Genomic DNA, 19,633 nt, shown 5'->3' with positions numbered 1-19,633 from the left:
TTTGCTTTATCTTCCTTGCCAAAAATTACCAAACTTCAATCATGCTTAACTGTCGTTCTTTTGTATGAATTGTTATATTTTTCTGAACAAGAACAGGTTCGTGCAAAACGCTTCAAAGTAGGAGCCTCGTTTTTTCGATTCAATGTACTAAAATTATTGTCTTAATCGGTCAAATTATCTTTGAAATCGAGACTGATTATTGGAGATCGACCGCAAGATTTGTGTTTATATTCAGCTCTTCTTTGCGTGAGAGGGCAGAAAATGGTTAGAGACAAATAAACGCAACACGTGCCCCGGAGCTGAAAAAAGAAGATGTGGAAATATTTTGCATTAATTCGCTATCTTGTTCCACTGGCTTTAACTAATATTGCACCAGATATTGCTAAACAGGTGAGATGTTTTTCATAATGGACATGCGGTACATGAAAAATGGGCCCATTTTAAATTAATTTTAGTTTAATTTTTTTGCACCAGTAAATTAAAATGAGCTTGGCATCATTTTATTGAAATGAAATCTGGACGGAGATTTTCCTTTGTTTGGAAGAAAAATTACTCTTACGAAGGCCCATTTGAAGGATAGCTGTTTGGAGTATACTGTAAAATGTTAAGACTATGGAAGGAAGGGGGCGGATTTTTCCTTTGTCACCATATTATCCTTTATGATTAAATTGACATAGTTATTTCATCACCATTCCCTGGCTGCTTCCGATAGTGATGATGACTTGCACATTGTGAAATTGTGTTGCCATATATAGCATATAATATGTATTTTTGTGATTTTTTCCTAGTAAATTTTTGTTCATGATCATGCAAATACTATCACATGGAGGCAGCATGGCATAGCATTAAGATTCATGCCTTTCCAGTCACTCTGAAATGCGCAATTCAGCTCAATACAGCACACTCCCATAAAGCCATGGAGCTATTTAGCCATCAGAAAATAAAGTAAGATTTGCCTGCTCATATACCAACTACGTACAGTATGCTGCAGTGACATCTTACACCCACCAAAGACTGCAATTAACAGACTTCAGAATGTGCAAAGTACATCAATACGTATAGGAACTAGAGGATCAGAGAGGCGATACCGCCTCCGAATATTGTACCACCAGCTGGAGCAAGCGCATTCGTATAGACCCCCACATACACAAAATAAGGGGTGCAGTCACCAGTCTTGTGCTTGACAAGCTGTAAAAATGCAATCAACAAGAATTTTCAAAATATGCAAAAAATATATATAACTAAAAATGGTGCAATCAAAGTTAAGTTCATTGTAAGGTAGGTCAAAGGTCAATTTCAAGGTCACAGTAAATTGCCAGTATATGACTTCCTATCCAACTTCAATAGTAACTATGGACCTATCTCTGCCAGTTTTGGAGATAAAAGGGAAGCAAAATTTGCAAAGTTCAGTTCATGGTGAAAAGTAGGTCAAAGGTCAATTTCAAGGTCACAGTAAGATTGCCAGTATATGACTTCCTATTCAACTTCAATAGTAACTATGGACCTATCTCTGCCAGTTTTGGAGATAAAAGGGAAGCAAAATTTGCAAAGTTCAGTTCATGGTGAAAAGTAGGTCAAAGGTCAATTTCAAGGTCACATTTAGATTGCCAGTATATGACTTCCTATTCAACTTCAATAGTAACTATGGACCTATCTCTGCCAGTTTTGGAGATAAAAGGGAAGCAAAATTTGCAAAGTTCAGTTCATGGTGAAAAGAAGGTCAAAGGTCAATTTCAAGGTCACAGTAAAATTGCCAGTATATGACTTCCTATGCAAGTTCAATAGTAACTATGGACCTATCTCTGCCAGTTTTGGAGATAAAAGGGAAGCAAATTTTGCAAAGTTCAGTTCAAGGTGAAAAGTAGGTCAAAGGTCAATTTCAAGGTCACAGTAAAATTGCCAGTATATGACTTCCTATTCAAGTTCAATAGTAACTATGGACCTATCTCTGCCAGTTTTGGAGATAAAAGGGAAGCAAAATTTGCAAAGTTCAGTTCATGGTGATAAGTAGGTCAAAGGTCAATTTCAAGGTCACAGTAAGATTGCCAGTATATGACTTCCTATTCAACTTCAATAGTAACTATGGACCTATCTCTGCCAGTTTTGGAGATAAAAGGGAAGCAAAATTTGCAAAGTTCAGTTCATGGTGAAAAGTAGGTCAAAGGTCAATTTCAAGGTCACATTTAGATTGCCAGTATATGACTTCCTATTCAACTTCAATAGTAACTATGGACCTATCTCTGCCAGTTTTGGAGATAAAAGGGAAGCAAAATTTGCAAAGTTCAGTTCATGGTGAAAAGAAGGTCAAAGGTCAATTTCAAGGTCACAGTAAAATTGCCAGTATATGACTTCCTATGCAAGTTCAATAGTAACTATGGACCTATCTCTGCCAGTTTTGGAGATAAAAGGGAAGCAAATTTTGCAAAGTTCAGTTCAAGGTGAAAAGTAGGTCAAAGGTCAATTTCAAGGTCACAGTAAAATTGCCAGTATATGACTTCCTATTCAAGTTCAATAGTAACTATGGACCTATCTCTGCCAGTTTTGGAGATAAAAGGGAAGCAAAATTTGCAAAGTTCAGTTCATGGTGATAAGTAGGTCAAAGGTCAATTTCAAGGTCACAGTAAGATTGCCAGTATATGACTTCCTATTCAACTTCAATAGTAACTATGGACCTATCTCTGCCAGTTTTGGAGATAAAAGGGAAGCAAAATTTGCAAAGTTCAGTTCATGGTGAAAAGTAGGTCAAAGGTCAATGTCAAGGTCACAGTAAGATTGCCAGTATATGACTTCCTATTCAACTTTTTTTTGTTCAAATTTCAAAATACTATCTCGAAATTTCGAGATAAATTTTTTTGCTCAAATATCAAAATGCTATCTCGAAATTTCGAGATAATTTTTTTTTTGTTCAAATTTCAAAATTCTATCTCGAAATTTCGAGATAAAAATTTTTTTTGTTCAAATTTCAAAATAGTATCTCGAAATTTCGAGATAATTTTTTTTTCTACATATGGCACCAGTCGGCTTCCGTACATTTTCCTTTCACCACCAATATGTACTTTCTGATACAGCGTAACTCGAAAACCGTATGGAATACAAAAAAAACGAGACCACCTCCAGTGTTGGGCTTTACATGCTCTACAAAATGCAAAAAAGAATGGGTCTCTAGCATTAACGGTTCCCGAATTAGAGACAGTTTTCAGTTTCGGTATCTTATGGCCGCTACTCCTGTGAAAATGCACCGATTGACCCCAAATTCACGGAGATGAAAGATGACCTGAAGGGTAACACTTTCCAATAATATTATTGGTTAAGTCTGTGTGGCGTCTGAATAACAGGGCAAAAAAATTTTTTTTCGTAAAAAATTTCATTTTTTTGAAAATTTTGACCCATTTGACCTTGAAGTAAAGGTCAAAGGTCAAATCCGAGGGTATATTTGAAATCTACACATATGACTTTTGGAAAGCCGTCTATAGAAATTTTTCCCGTAACTCCTTCTGTAGGGTAGATAATTAGCATTTAATTTTGCCATTTTTAGACAAGGGTGCATTGCAATGAGTGCCACACCCAGACCCCAATACCGACAAAGCCCAAATTTTACGTGGAACGAGTTGAGATTATAGGTGACCTAAATCCATGAGATGGGTACGGGGGCCCTTACCGTCTAGGAGGAGAAGCGGTAACGGTAACATGGCGGCGGAGCCGGCGGAACGGACCGGACGGGACCGAAACCATGTGTACCGCCAGCGCTAACGCTGGTGGTAAATTTTTTTGTTCAAATTTCAAAATAGTATCTCGAAATTTCGAGATAATTTTTTTTTCTACATATGGCACCAGTGGGCTTCCGTACATTTTCCTTTCACCACCAATATGTACTTTTTGATACAGCGTAACTCGAAAACCGTATGGAATACAAAAAAACCGAGACCACCTCCAGTGTTGGGCTTTACATGCTCTACAAAATGCAAAAAAGAATGGGTCTCTAGCATTAACGGTTCCCGAATTAGAGACAGTTTTCAGTTTCGGTATCTTATGGCCGCTACTCCTGTGAAAATGCACCGATTGACCCCAAATTCACGGAGATGAAAGATGACCTGAAGGGTAACACTTTCCAATAATATTATTGGTTAAGTCTGTGTGGTGTCTGAATAACAGGGCAAAAAAATTTTTTTTCGTAAAAAATTTCATTTTTTTGAAAATTTTGGCCCATTTGACCTTGAAGTAAAGGTCAAAGGTCAAATCCGAGGGTATATTTGAAATCTACACATATGACTTTTGGAAAGCCGTCTGTAGAAATTTTTCCCGTAACTCCTTCCGTAGGGTAGATAATTAGCATTTAATTTTGCCATTTTTGGACAAGGGTGCATTGCAATGAGTGCCACACCCAGACCCCAATACCGACAAAGCCCAAATTTTACGTGGAACGAGTTGAGATTATAGGTGACCTAAATCCATGAGATGGGTATGGGGGGCCTTACCGTCTAGGAGGAGAAGCGGTAACGGTAGCCGTCCGGCGGAGCCGGCGGAGCCGGCGGAACGATCCGGACGAGACCGAAACCATGTGTACCGCCAGCGCTAACGCTGGTGGTACAATTACTCTGTTTTAATCCAATACTGATGCCAATTTCAGGTGTTAAACAGAGGAATCACAGCCACTGATGATGTGGAAGACACTTTGGCAAGTTTTGGCCTTGCCTATGGTATTGTGGAGCTCATGTTTGGCAGCTTGAGTGAGTGTTTATTTATTTATTTATTTATTTATTTATTTATTTATTTATTTATTTATTGTTATTATCATTAAACTTTCTGGTAGGCATATGGTTACTGCTTATTGATGTGTTGTCAACACTAACTAAAATAAATTGTAATAAATAAAAATATTTATAAATATACTTGTCTCACTAAATACCTGTACATATTTAGACAAATCAGAAATTGTCTAGAAATGATGATACATATGTAAGCTGCCTTAATTATAAAAAAAATGAATTTCACTTTTTTATCCAAAATGTTTCATCTCAAACAATAGATTTATTCTAGTATGTATTTATTGTACCACCAGCGTAGGCGCTGGCGGTACACATGGTTTTAGTCCCGACCCGTATGTTCCGCCGGCTCCGCCGGCTCCTGCGGCTCCTGCGGCTCCGCCGCCAAGTCACCGTTACCGCTTCTCCTCCTAGACGGTAAGGGCCTCCATACCCATCTCTTGGATTTAGGTCACCTATAATCTCAACTCGTTCCACGTAAAATTTGGGCTTTGTCCGTATTGGGGTCTAGGTGTGGCACTCATTGCAATGCACCCTTGTCCAAAAATGGCAAAATTAAATGCTAATTATCTCCCCTACAGAAGGAATTATGGGAAAAATTTCTACAGACAGCTTTCCAAAAGTCATATGTGTAGATTTCAAATATGCCCTTGGATTTGACCTTTGACCTTTATGTTAAGGTCAAACAGGCCAAAATTTTCAAAAAAACAAAATTTTTGCCGAAAAAAAAATTATTTGTGGTCTTATTCAGACACCACACAGACTTAACTAATAATATTAATGGAAAGTGTTACCCTTCAGGTCATCTTTCATCTCCGTGAATTTGGGGTCAATCGGTGCATTTTCACGGGAGTAGCGGCCATAAGATATCGAAACTGAAAACTGTCTCTAATTCGGGAACCGTTAATGCTAGACACCCATTCTTTTTTGCATTTTGTAGAGCATGTAAACCCCAACACTGAAGGTGGTCTCCGTTTTTTTGTATTCCATACGGTTTTCGAGTTACGCTGTATCAAAAAGTACATATTGGTGGTGAAAGCAAAATGTGCAGTACGGTAATGGATAATAAATTTTGAACTCCGGAAAAATAAAACATAAGGCTTGGCAAAGCAGACAACTTGTGGTCAAAAATGACATTATTTCATCAAATTTGAACATCTGGAACTTCAGAGCACCTCCCATTTCAAGAATTTTGACCAAAATGACCTTTTCTTTATTTTAATTAATTTTTTTTGTAGGAAATTTATGGCACATTATGGTAACTCCAAAATTATAACATTTAGTCCCTTATATCTCCAAAACTGGCAGAGATAGGTCCATAGTTACTATTGAACTTGAATAGGAAGTCATACACTGGCAATCTAAATGTGACCTTAAAATTGACCTTTGACCTACTTTTCACCATGAACTGAACGTTGCAAATTTTGCTTCCTTTTTATCTCCAAAACTGGCAGAGATAGGTCCATAGTTTCTATTGAACTTGAATAGGAAGTCATATACTGGCAATCTAAATGTGACCTTAAAATTGACCTTTGACCTACTTTTCACCATGAACTGAACTTTGCAAATTTTGCTTCCCTTTTATCTCCAAAACTGGCAGAGATAGGTCCATAGTTACTATTGAAGTTGAATAGGAAGTCATATACTGGCAATCTAAAGGTGACCTTAAAATTGACCTTTGACCTACTTTTCACCATGAACTGAACTTTGCAAATTTTGCTTCCCTTTTATCTCCAAAACTGGCAGAGATAGGTCTATAGTTACTATTGAACTTGAATAGGAAGTCATATACTGGCAATCTAAATGTGACCTTAAAATTGACCTTTGACCTACTTTTCACCATGAACTGAACTTTGCAAATTTTGATTCCCTTTTATCTCCAAAACTGGCAGAGATAGGTCCATAGTTACTATTGAAGTTGAATAGGAAGTCATATACCAGCAATCCAAATGTGACCTTAAAATTGACCTTTGACCTACTTTTCACCATGAACTGAACTTTGCAAATTTTGCTTCCCTTTTATCTCCAAAGTTACGCTGTATCAAAAAGTCATATTGGTGGTGAAAGCAAAATGTGCAGTACGGTAATGGATAATAAATTTTGAACTCCGGAAAAATAAAACAAAAGGCTTGGCAAAGCAGACAACTTGTGGTCAAAAATGACATTTCATCAAATTTGAACATCTGGAACTTCAGAGCACCTCCCATTTCAAGAATTTTGACCAAAATGACCTTTTCTTTATTTTAATAAATTTTTTCTGTAGGAAATATATGGCACATTATGGTAACTCCAAAATTAAAACATTTATTCCCTTATATCTCCAAAACTGGCAGAGATACGTCCATAGTTACTATTGAAGTTGAATAGGAAGACATATACTGGCAATCTAAATGTGACCTTAAAATTGACCTTTGACCTACTTTTCACCATGAACTGAACTTTGCAAATTTTGCTTCCCTTTTATCTCCAAAACTGGCAGAGATAGGTCCATAGTCTCTATTGAACTTGAACAGGAAGTCATATACTGGCAATCTACATGTGACCTTAAAATTGACCTTTGACCTACTTTTCACCATGAACTGAACTTTGCAAATTTTGATTCCCTTTTATCTCCAAAACTGGCAGAGATAGGTCCATAGTCTCTATTGAAGTTGAATAGGAAGTCATATACTGGCAATCTAAAAGTAACCTTAAAATTGACCTTTGACCTACTTTTCACCATGAACTGAACTTTGCATAGTTTGCTTCCCCTTTATCTCCAAAACTGGCAGAGATAGGTCCATAGTTACTATTGAACGTGAATAGGAAGTCATATACTGGCAATCTAAGTGTGACCTTGAAATTGACCTTTGACCTACTTATTATCATGAACTGAACTCTGCTAATTTCTTTCTCTTTTAACTCCAAACCTGGCAGAGATAGGCCCATAGTTACGATTGAAGTTGAATAGGAAGTCATATACTGGCAATTTACTGTGACCTTGGAATTGACCTTTGACCTACCTTGCGATGAACTTAACTTTGATTGTACCATTTTTAGTAATATATATATTTTTTGCATATTTTGAAAATTCTTGTTGATTGCATTTTTACAGCTTGTCAAGCACAAGACTGGTGGCTGTGTTCCTTATTTTGTATATATGGGGGTCTATATGAATGCGCTTGCTCCAGCTGGTGGTACAATATTCGGAGGCGGTATCGCCTCTCTGATCCTCTAGTTCATAGTTGGCACAATTATGTTTGCTTACTAGCTAGTGTAGATAAATCTGTTTTATTGAAATTCAAATTTTGTTTCAGCTGAAATGCGTAATGTAGGCCTGGTACTCTTAGTGTCCAGAAAGGATAGAATCAAGGGTCTTCTGACAGGTGGAGTGATCGCCATGGTGGGATTTGTCTTGCTGCTAATTACAGGTAAATAAATGAGGGGAATTTGCTACAGGTATCCACACAGCAAATGTTGAGATAAAATGATCCAGATATGGGGGATCTTGCATAAGCACACTCCTGGTTCTTGTGTCCTCATCATCAGTCTTGGTATAACTCGGACTAACACCTTGTCAGCAAGGTACAGTACATGTGATATCCATTTGTAGTCTAATGTACCTCTTACATTCTACAATGTTTCGATGACTTTTTCTTGTGTAATGTCATAATATCATATATAAGAACTAAACAAGGGCAATATAATGACAAAATTTCATATTTACGGACCAGTCCTATTGGTAAACATTATATAATTGTATTTTCAGCCACCCCCAGGCCCTATGAGCAAATGGCCCATAAATTCAATACAGTTGTGACTCCAAATTTTGATTTTGTGAAAGGTCAGAAATATGCAACAATGAAAACATGGTGTTAGGACTTAATCAGTATATACATATATTGTGGTCTTATTGTGCATTTTAAATACATGGTCATGTGTGTATGTTGTTGGATGTTTGAAATTCTTTACAGGTTACACAGTGGTTGGGACATATTTGATAGAAAAACTTCACCAAGTAGATGAGCATGTGAGCGAAATGACGAAGACTGCTCTGGTTTATCTTTCTTTAATTCCCCTCCTAGAAGTATTGGTATGATCTTTGATATTTTATCTTTCTATTATCTTACATTCTGAGGTAGATTGATTTATTTCAGTGGGTGTCTAATTAATGTTATGGAAATATTTTACTAATTATCTTTTGAATATTATCCTTTAAAAAAATGTAGGTAATGATATAAAATAAGGTAATGTAATGTAAATTCATTGAATTATTGTAGAAGAATTTTTGTTATTGCAGTATATATTTTTGGCCACAGTATGTTGATGACAGAATAAAAACCAAACAATTGCAATATGACAACTGCTTCCATTACAGGCCCAGGCCCATGCTGGAATGTTACTTCAACATCGGCACAGTCTGCTGGTGGGGGTATCTTCCCTCAGTGATGTCATTACTCAGGTAAGATGGGACAAGTGGGACAGTCTTCTCTCAGTGATATCATAACACAGGTAAGATGGGACAAGTGGGACAGTCTTCCCTCATTGATGTCATTACACAGGTAAGATGGAACAAGTGGGACAGTCTTCCCTCAGTGATGTCATTACTCAGGTAAGATGGGACAAGTGGGACAGTCTTCCCTCATTGATGTCATAACACAGGTAAGCTGGGACAAATGGGAGTGCAAATGGAGGCTAAAAGATGCCATGTAACTGAAAATATTGTTGACTTGATATACTAGGACAATATTCTGTTAATGTTTAATGTTAGTGTTTAATGTTTAGGGATCAAGTACTTTTATTATTTTTAAGAAACCAAAGCAAGTGATATTGAGCATTATTCGGAATTCTTGCCTTTAATTTTAAATCTCCAAAAGCTGTCAGTGACATGTGACAATTAATATTTCACTTTCAGTTTGTCATGATCGTGGGGTTGATCATGACTCCACTGAAAAACGAAGACCCCATCCTAATCCCGGTGCTGGCAGTCTATGCTGGCTTCACATGCAGGGTGGTTATCAATGTGATAGGCTACTATTGCACTGTGGAGAAACTCATGAAGGAGGAAGCAGAGGTGAAGCAGACTGCATTGTGTTTTTCATATTTCTGGATTTTTTTTTGTTTGTAATAATCAGGTGTTACAATCAGATTATTTTGAATTTTACCAAATTTGCAGAAAGTGGAAATTACAGAAAAAAAACAATCACACATTTCAAAATTCGGATATTGTGATTTTCCCATGATGTGGAATTTCATTTATGCTTTAAACCGTAGTGCTTATTTGTTATCATAGTTTATTTGTTCTTGTAGTATAATTAAAATTTAAAAGAATTGACCACAAGCAGTTTTTTAAGGCTAAAACACACATTTTCATTTTACAAGTTTCAGTGCTTTCTGATGATCTCATTTATATATTCTTTAGGAAACTCTGACAGTGAAAAGAATCTTAAAGTTCCTATGGCCCCTAATGTTGGTTCGGTTTGTCCAAGTTGTAAGCCGGCCAATCATTCTCTTGCTTGTATCACGCAGTATGGAAGATTCAGCAGCGTCAGTCAGAGTAGGTGGCCCCTAGATTGGCCTGTATCGTCCTGCTTTTGTTGTTGCAGGTTCCACTAACAATACCAAAGCTTTTGCACTTTCTCTGGCCTCTGTGGTTAGTTCAGATAGCACATAAAATCAGTCGTCCTATGATTAGCATGGTAGCAGCACGAAGTGCTAAAAATAGTGCCAGAGCTACCGAAGTAAGTTCTTAAAAAATATTTTTGTTTGCTTTGGTTGTTTTCTCTTGTCTCTGTTCATAATTTTTACTGATCAGCTCTTGGCACTTATGCTGAAGATTAGTAATTGTGGACCTCTTGTTTTACGCACAGTTTTAACGTATATGGTTCATTGCAGAGGCGGATTGAGGCTGTCTTCTGGGTCTTCCAGAAGACGGTCAGATTTTCAAGTTTACATTGACGGGTATTTAATTTTTTTCTGTTGGAAGATGGTCAAAAATGGAGGATGGATCAGCAAAGATAATTTGGAAAACTGTCAGAAAATGTCTCTGGATCCGCCCCTGCATTGCATTAATAAATGGCTTGGGATAGTTGTAAAGATCAAGCACATGTAATGCCACCCTCAGCAACCAATATTATTCTTGATGAACACTGAACTTTCTTGTGTGTATCATCTCAACTGTATTTTGGATATTTTTCTTTAAATTCCTTCCAGACCATCGCTGTGTTGGCCTTGACCTTTCCCTTGGCCAGAGTGTTCTATGGCTGGCTGAACAACCTCAAGGCTGTACTGCCTCCGTTCTCCAAGGTAAATATGTTTTTTATCACTGGAATATTTTAAATCAATCAGAAGATGAGGTTATCCCATGAGACTTAATTTTTACGATAATTTTTAGTAAAAAGATGATGAGAATAACCAAAGTGGTGTTATTTTCTTTGGCCACTAGAATTAATCTTTGGCAGTTGTGAAAATAAAAAGTATTACTATTATCCTAGAGGACTGTCAGTGAATTATTGTTGAAGACTATAAATTGTGATAATTGTGAGAACCTTCACAATAATAATAATATTAGTTGTGTCAAGTAGACGCCTCTACAACAATCTCAACCCAAGAGTTTCCCAATATACCCATATATGGTCAGTGATTGCAGTCCACATGAATAAAATAAAAAAATACTTAAATATTTATGTTTGATTGGGGAATTTTTTTTCCTTCCTACATTTTCAAATTTGTATATTTTTGATTTTGTCTTACGTAAGTAATTTTATTTTTTGTTTGCCACTTATATTTGTTATATTTTCAAAAAAAATATTTTTAAAGGAAACCAAAGAACACAGAGCTTATAGTGTCAGAGAGATCACATATTTCTCCATGGGCTGCTGTGTCTTTGCTGCAATGGTAAGTGCTTTCCATCATATGTATTAATTTTTTGTCTAAGCAGGTTTCTTACCAAGTGTTTTATCTTAGCATTTCATCAGTTTGTTTTAAGACATTAAAAGCTGAGGTTTCATTCAGGACAGATGACCTGCTGACTAACTGAGCCGCCGACTAAATATGGCCGTCCCCACTTAAAAGCAACTAATCCCCTGATGGTGTCCCTGCCTCTTCACGCGCCATTAAACAGATTAAATCTCAGTTCCAAGGTTTAATTGCTAGGCCCCTGCAGCAACAACAAGTATGGAGACATCATGGAATTAGTAGGCACTGCTTTAAAGTGTGTTGGCCATATTAAGTCCCCATTAACTTGAATGCTCCTAGTGAAGTAAAACATAAAATATTTTAATTCCCTGTCTCTCCTCTAGTTTGCCTTCCCCCTGGCGTGGGTACCAGGCTCAGCTCAGGCTATGGTGGCTACACTGATGGGTGTTAACTTGACCCTGGCAGGGGAGTGTGTGATTCCCATACAGATCTTTACCTTTATGGGAATATGTGGTAAGTGTGGGTATCTTTTCTTACTGCTTTAGTTTATATAATGACGTATTTCTTACTTCTTTATTTGATATTATGGCATGTTTTTTACTTCTTTATTTTATATGATGATGTATATTTCTTTCTTCCCTTTTCTATATTATGATGTATTTCTGTTGTAAACTTCTTGTCTGCATTGCAAAATAATATGTTTTGTGTGTGCCGTCTGTGTACAGTTTTATTCATTTATTTATTTAATCTCAGCTCCATGTATGCCCTCATTTCCAAGTTTTACTCCACAGTTAATCATAAAAATTGTTCACCTTGTTCTGCCAGTGTTCATATTTTATTTTTTACAGTCACATTCCGAGCACACCTTACTGGTTGGCTTTTGAGCAAGAAGAAGACAAAGCTCCTGGCGCCCTCAGGTGTTGTCAGACTTGTGGCTATCATTGCTGCCCTCTTTATTTTGCCTTTACTTGGGTGAGTACAGAGACTTTGGCACGACATACATGGCAGAAGTTTTCAGGATTATGCCTGATGTCAGGATTTTCAGTCTTCATTTTGATTTTTTTCATACGGCCTATATGCAATTTTCAGTGTTAATATTTTCACCCATGAATGTCATACCACACTTTGTGTCTTCCTGGTGCTATAAACATATGCAGGACTTAGAGCTCATTCCCAATGGAACTGTCATTCTACAAAGAACTAAGTGTGTGGGGACTCTTGCTGAATACAATCAGAAAAACAAATTTTACACGCCTCCTCTTGGCATTGAGTAGAATACAGAAAAGCTGATGATAATACGTATTGGAAACAATAGGAAACGTGATAACCCATCTCCACGGAGTTGGAAATATCTACATAGAACAATAGTCTCATTGGGAATGAGCCCATATTTATTACCAAAATATGAATTTTTATGAAAAAATAATAAAAGGAAAATTTATCAAGAAGTTATTCATCCAGTGGGTGGTGTTTTATCTTTCTTGTAGCATCAAGGAGGCCCCTATGGGGGTGGCTGCACTATTGATAGGTTTTATTACTGAGGCACTGATGGTTATTATTGGTGCTACATATGTGCTGAAAACTCAGGTATGTCTGAAGTTCTACCCAGAAAACATGTTGCACTGTCGCTCATCTTCTCTAAATTTAGGTGACTGAAATTTAACTGGAAATAGAAAATTTAATTTAGACAACTTTGCAGAAAGGCAATCTGGATTAGCACTTCTCCATGTCTTTACTTCAGCAGTATTCACAGTATAAACTAGGAGCTCCTTTTTAACCTACTCTCTCTTCTCAAAATCCTATTTTCACCCCCCTACTGCTGATAATCAGCCGCTGTATATACACTAGAATACGTATTTAAAGAATATAATTGTATTTTGTAACGCAACTCATATGTTACCAGTTGTACATGTTGTCTCAAAACAGAGAGCGCTTAATACTGAGACCATAAAATACTTTTTTTTTTCCAAAATATTTTCCAGACTTATGACTCAGTTCAACTGGCATCCGAACAACAGCTTCAACTTCCAGAGTTGTACAATCCCCGTCTCTCTGGCATGGCTGTGGAATCAATGGAGTCCATTTATATCGGGAAGGGTTTTATTTCTCCAGCTCAGGATCACCACCAAGGCCCATCACATACAGATGTTCCAAACACTCAGGAGTTGAGTCATACAGAAGAGAATCATCAAAATGATATTGGGGTAGAAAAGCCCGATTCAAATGAGCATACGGAGCTTTCTGTGTTGAACGCGTAGTAGGATTCTGAGTTTACTGCTCAACCTGGTCTGACACCCTTCTCACAGCAAACAGTATATAGTACACTATGGCAATACAATCTGTACTGGTACACTTTGGAAAGTACACACATGGAATTTAATTGTGTTACAGCATTAGCTAGGCTTTGTTATATGACTCTGCTACTATAGTCAGGCCATTCAGTTGTCAGTCTTTCAAATTGTACAGCCTGTCTATCTTAAGTATGCTGCTTGATGTGAAAGGTGTTCATGTGGATGAATTGGGCTTCGTTCACATGAAAAGTCTATTTTCTCAAAATCTATTTTCTATTCGCGTTATCCTGTGATCACGGTCTGTGCCCTGAATACCCCACAGCGTAATTACTGGCAGCGCGAGCCAGTTACTCGCAAAGCTGTAATTAATTCTCGGATGCGCTTGGAGTGATCACAAGATACCGCGAATAGAAAATAGATTTTTAGAAAATAGATTTTTCATGTGAACTGAGTCTTGGTGTTTGCTATTGGTGCATTGAACCAGTGGATCAAGGATTACAGTTAGGGGGGTGAAGGGGGGGGGGGGGCAGAGGCAGCATATACCTGCATTGTGCTACCTATCCCATAATGACTTGCCAATAATTCTTATAATATATTTGAAATAAATTTTTAATGATCAGGGATGTATATAGTTGAAAATATAGAGTGAGAGTAGAGTGCATGTGACATGATTGATACCTCTATCAAGGAGGTTAAGTTTTTGCCATTGGTGGCTTGTTACAGCTTAACCTAAAAACTTTTGGATACATTTTATTTTGATTTGCAAAATAAGTCAGAAATGGTCTAACTTAAAGTTGTTAGAATTTTGGTAATCCATTAATGGATGAATGAATTGATTAATTAATTAATTGGTTGGTAATGAGTATTATGCTTCCTTGGAGGAGTTATCTTTTTGGTGATCAGGTATTTAGAGCTGAAAATACAGAGTGAATATAATATGCGTAAAATGATATCTTTAAATTGTAGAGGTGATTTTTGCCAGGTTGTTATAATTACTGTTAAGGAAATGATATATTGGATAATTTGTGCTAAACTATATAAAAGTGCAATTGTTGCCACTTGTTCAGCAGAATCAAGTTGAATAACACCCATTTTCTGTGCTCACATTAACATATATTTCTCTGTACTATTCTATGTACAAAAATAACTTTTATTATATACACTTTATTATGGATTGTTAGAAACACATGTTCTTAGACACTGGAATACTCATAGTGTTTTCCCCAAAACACTACATACACTGTCATTTATTGCTTTCTTGGAATTCAAACATCATATTGCTAATACTCCAAGTAGTGAGCTAGATCTTGGACATTGTTCTGTAGTAAGTAAGCCTTGTCTGCGTCGGCAGGGGTGTAAAGAGCAGAAGCTTCTAATTGAACATTTTTATTTTATTGCTATTCTGATGTTGTTTTTTTAAGTTAATTTTTTAGACCCATATATCTGTTAATGAACATCTAAATAAAAGCTAAATGAAAGGGCTGTCAAAGAGTGAAAACATTTTGGAACACTATATTAACTGCCTAAAGACAAGATCTCGTCCATTTGAACTTGTGCTATATGAATATACTTTGTAAGAGCACGGGAATTTTTATGATTGAGAGTTTTTCAGGGGTTCAAACTTAATCGCAAATTTACTGACCATAACTTTCAATATATTTCACTGATGCATCAGTCTTGTATTTTTGCACTTGCAAGGATTTCATAGATTAAGAAAATTAAATTAATCGCACAAATGTGTAATTTTGATCTCTGTGATTTGTTAGTGCCAAAAGTCACTGATGTAATGAATTCAAAGTTTAATTTATACATTAAATCAAAGACGAACTATATTTATCAGACTTGTTATTTATTGAATACAATATAGACAAGTAACAGTCTTGCCCGACTCGTACAAGACAAAAATCAAATCTCTGGGTTAAAAATGCAATAATAATATATTTTAATTGGTAATATTTCATTGCCAGTCATTGGCAGACCAGGAGACAGGGAAGGGTCAGAAAGTCTCGTACTCATGTACTCCAGTCCCTACTTCCAGCCATCTGAATTTGAACGCGGCATGCAAACAATTTTATAACTCGTTGGCGTTTCAGACACGAAAAGCACTACGTAGAGATAGGCAACAAAGAATGAGGCTATTTGAAGTGATGTTGAATTCGATGTTGAGTCTGACCGCTGCCGCACCTTGTATGCTTACCATGGACGATTGAACGTTTTCTTGGCGCTTTGCCCCCGCTTACGCCTTGATGAGATGAAAAATTCTTCTACGTACGTCTACATAATTCTGAAATTGTGTATAACTAAAAGATTTGCAAATGATGATACAGAATCTATGTTAAAAGTCCAAAAGACATTTAAATGACTGTTCAAGTCTAGAAATATTGGGTCTAGGATCGCAAATTGAAGCTTTAGAGACTTATTCACGCATAAAAATTTTCTTAAAGGAGTTTACAGGGCCCCAATCCCCCTTCCTGCGCCCATGATTGGCGTGGTTCTCAAATATTGTAGCCGACTGAGCCAGCCTCTCCGGCCTATCGTGCTTCAAAAACGTGACACATGTACGTTTAAACCCTATTTTAAGGACTGCAGGTTAAAAAAATTGTCTCTCCGAATCCCCCACCCCCACTCCAAGCTGTGAGGACTATCCGCCTCTGATAAATGTACCTAATACTTCAAGAAACGTAAGTCTCATGGTTTGCTTCTTTCAGAGCGCGTAAACCTTAAAAGGTTCGGTGACGAGCCTACTACTACTACTACTATTACTACTAGGGAAAAAGAGGATTAATGTACGATTCCCTGCTTCGTCATGAGATTGGAGGTCAGAACCTATGTTATACGAAATTCCTCTCAATGCAAAAAAAGTGTGATAGGTGAACTTGACACGATAATGATAAAAGATAGAGACTCTCCCGCGTCCTATGCGCATTCTTGCAAATTGACAAGAGGACAAGATGGCCACAGAACTGACGCGTCAAACCGAGGAGTTCTTCAACAAAGTATTAAACACTAACGCCTCAAACCAAGAGATTTTGGAGGTATACAAAGACTGGGCCCGGATATACGACGACGTAAGTATATTCATTGGCAAAGAACTTAACACCATTGTACCAAAGCGAGATGTACGAATTAAAGGTTTAACTGAAGTTATGCTACTAGTTATATATATATATATATATATATATATACTCGTGCATTTGTAAGTATGTACATGTACCTTTAGAGGTCCAACATTTTGGAGGGTCCTTTATATACTTGTAGCCAGTCTATTGTATTAATGCATTGTCATTTTCTTAAAGTGTACCGGTGCAGACTAGTACTGAAGCGTACTGCTCGGTATATATATATAGGGCCGTGCATTACCATACGGTGGAACCGAAATACTCTCTCCAACAAGTGCTCATCATTGCGCTTTAGCTACATGAAGGCAAAGTTGTCACATTCTATCTGTGCAGAATAATATTTGTAAATTATTCATATGGATAACGTACACGTAATCTGCTTTGCTGCGAATGTCATGTTGAGGGCATATTATCACTAGGCGGTATGCGTCCATTTCGTAGCCATGTTCGCCTTCTTCAGTCTTCTCTCAGGGAGTGTTTTGGGTTTGATTTATCCACAGTGTTTCCCAAGAGAGACAAATGTAATCAATGTCAATCTAGAAAAAAAATGGGGTGGTGACATTATTGGACGCCGCTGTCACCTTTGCCTCACTAAAATTCTTTTCACCATCAAATGTCCGAGTGGAACGAGCGTAAAGTATTAAATTCCCTCTTTCTGCTGAATACCGTGGTTTGTCCATACGGTTTATTCTTTATTTTTGCATTGTGATATAAAATATATAATTGTAAGAAATTATAGTGTATTAAAAGCTTGCTTTATCGGTATTTCCACCAGTCTGCAGCGATTTTGGATCACGAAGGTCCCTCTATAGTAGCCAAGGAAGTGGAGAAACTCTTTGAGGAGAAGAAAGATGCCCTCATTTTAGACGTGGCGGCGGGAACTGGACGGTTGGGTGCGGAGGTGAAGCAAAGATGTTAATTACTAAATTTTTAAGAAGTTAGCTGGCTCTTCCACGAGACAGATTAGCTCTTACTTTATTTTATACCTACGTGAATCATTTGGGTATTTTATCAAAAGAAAATTGTCATGATTGAATAGCTATTTTCATAAACTAATGGTTTCTGTTGGACATTTATTTTATCCGCTTATTAATTTTTTTGCTTACTCGTTAAAGACAATTTACTAACTGGTACAGTCCTTTTTTTTCAAACGTTGGGAAGTTGAAGAAAAATGGTTTTCACAACCTAGATGCCTTGGATGCCAGCAAAGAAATGTTGGAAATAGCAAAGGAAAAGAAACTGTACAGAAACGTCGTCTGCGATCTTTTAGGCCCAAACCGCCTTGACATACCAGACGGTAGTTGCAGATTTTGTAGCGTGCCGTCATAAGTAAATAAATTAATTAATTAATGAGTAGTTGTATGCACAAATGCATGTATGATAGGTAGTCTCTAGGATCGACCTAAATATCAAATCTAACAATTTTTTCAACAATATTGTATGCCTTAATAAAACGTGAAGTGTTTACCCTTTAATTATTAATTTAATTAAAAAATATCTCAATATATATATTTCAGATACCTATGACGCCATCATAACAACGGGCAGTTTCTGCCCTGGTCACTTGAACGGAAGTTGTTTGGCTGAACTGATACGCATCGTAAAACCAGGTAAGTTTTTTAAATTCCTACTCTCAAAAGTCTTATTATTCTTAACTAATTAAAATTTTTTCTGCCCTTTTTATTTGCCAGGTTTTTAAATATGTATATCAAATAACCCTGTACAATCCCCGTTCAACGTGTTTCTTTGAATGGTAGAAATAGGCAACCACGTATGGAAATGAAACACATGACGGGCGAAAAGGGCGCTGTTGGTTTTCAGCAAGTGGCGCGTGGTAACCTTGTCAACCAACGAGCACAGTTATCATTTTCAAGATAACTGGAATCAAGACCATTATGTCTTTTGTTTAAAGTTGCTGTTTTTTTTAAATGTTTTATGTATTTTTTAAATTTTCATATATATTATATTCTTATTCTATTTTTTCTTCCTTTCTACGTGTATATACAACCAACAATGTTTCTGCTTGTTTTCTTAAAGATGGCTCCATCGTTATCGTCTTGAGAAAGGAGTTGTTGGACGAGGAATATGGACGAGATCTTCTGAAAATTATGGATGACCACGTCAGTTCAGGACTCTGGACAGTAGTCTCCAGGCGTCCAGTTCCCCGTTACATTGGGCCTAAGGACGGAATGGTGTTTGTACATCGCGTTAAGTGAACTAAGACTTGAATATATTGGCGTTTCAGCGTAATAAAGATGTTCTGTCAAATTGTAAAGATGTAATTGTCAAATAAATGATATTCTGTACTAGGTTGCGGTAATTTTGACAAAAATTCTTACAGTTGGTTAGTTGAAAACACTGTTGTCTGACCGATGTCAGATAAAAAGCTGTAGTCACAGGGAAAAAAAAAGCAGCGCATTCAGAACAGGCTGATCCGCGGACTAACAGATTCCGTGTCTGGTTGCGCTTCATTTAAATAATTAGTGACCAAAGATCGGAAGTCTGAATGAGACAAGTCCAAATAGCTTGAACATATATGTACAATCCCAGAAAATATGCAATA

General features: G+C 36.9%; 2 protein-coding genes across 3 annotated transcripts; both read left to right on the top strand.

Annotated features, from left to right (window-relative positions):
• Nucleotides 1-162: 162 nt before the first annotated feature.
• Nucleotides 163-15,783, top strand: LOC106156976 (progressive ankylosis protein homolog). Of its 2 annotated transcripts, none has more exons than XM_013532421.2 (13): nucleotides 163-390; nucleotides 4,628-4,727; nucleotides 8,060-8,173; nucleotides 8,717-8,835; nucleotides 9,121-9,204; nucleotides 9,658-9,816; nucleotides 10,349-10,483; nucleotides 10,956-11,048; nucleotides 11,562-11,639; nucleotides 12,044-12,173; nucleotides 12,509-12,632; nucleotides 13,148-13,247; nucleotides 13,643-15,783. In XM_013532421.2, exons 1-13 carry the CDS (start codon nucleotides 313-315, stop codon nucleotides 13,916-13,918), a joined length of 1,590 nt encoding a protein of 529 aa, XP_013387875.2. In that variant the 5' UTR covers nucleotides 163-312; the 3' UTR covers nucleotides 13,919-15,783. The 2 variants fall into 2 exon arrangements, with proteins under 2 accessions (XP_013387875.2, XP_013387874.2); XM_013532420.2 differs by lacking the exon at nucleotides 10,349-10,483 and adding an exon at nucleotides 10,165-10,299 and having other exon boundaries at nucleotides 169-390.
• An 822-nt stretch (nucleotides 15,784-16,605) lies between these two features.
• On the top strand, nucleotides 16,606-19,289 carry LOC106156980 (methyltransferase-like protein 27). The gene is made up of 5 exons (XM_013532426.3): nucleotides 16,606-17,019; nucleotides 17,846-17,971; nucleotides 18,232-18,367; nucleotides 18,588-18,680; nucleotides 19,108-19,289. The coding sequence occupies exons 1-5, from the start codon at nucleotides 16,903-16,905 to the stop codon at nucleotides 19,284-19,286; spliced, it is 651 nt and encodes a 216-aa protein (XP_013387880.2). The 5' UTR covers nucleotides 16,606-16,902; the 3' UTR covers nucleotides 19,287-19,289.
• Nucleotides 19,290-19,633: the final 344 nt, after the last annotated feature.

Source organism: Lingula anatina, chromosome 3 (genome assembly GCF_051362555.1).
Source record: "Lingula anatina isolate TDL-2025a chromosome 3, LinAna3.0, whole genome shotgun sequence".
Classification (NCBI taxonomy): domain Eukaryota; kingdom Metazoa; phylum Brachiopoda; class Lingulata; order Lingulida; family Lingulidae; genus Lingula; species Lingula anatina.
Note: the sequence above shows the minus strand (reverse complement) of the source record. Positions and strands in the feature narration are given on the sequence as shown.

Coding starts and splice junctions, on each gene's coding strand:
- LOC106156976 (XM_013532421.2), top strand. CDS start 313: ATGTGGAAATATTTTGCATTAATTCGCTATCTTGTTCCACTGGCTTTA. Junction 8,174..8,716: donor TGTCTTGCTGCTAATTACAG/GTAAATAAATGA, acceptor AATTCTTTACAG/GTTACACAGTGGTTGGGACA. Junction 11,049..11,561: donor TACTGCCTCCGTTCTCCAAG/GTAAATATGTTT, acceptor ATATTTTTAAAG/GAAACCAAAGAACACAGAGC.
- LOC106156980 (XM_013532426.3), top strand. CDS start 16,903: ATGGCCACAGAACTGACGCGTCAAACCGAGGAGTTCTTCAACAAAGTA. Junction 17,972..18,231: donor CTGGACGGTTGGGTGCGGAG/GTGAAGCAAAGA, acceptor AACGTTGGGAAG/TTGAAGAAAAATGGTTTTCA. Junction 18,681..19,107: donor GATACGCATCGTAAAACCAG/GTAAGTTTTTTA, acceptor GTTTTCTTAAAG/ATGGCTCCATCGTTATCGTC.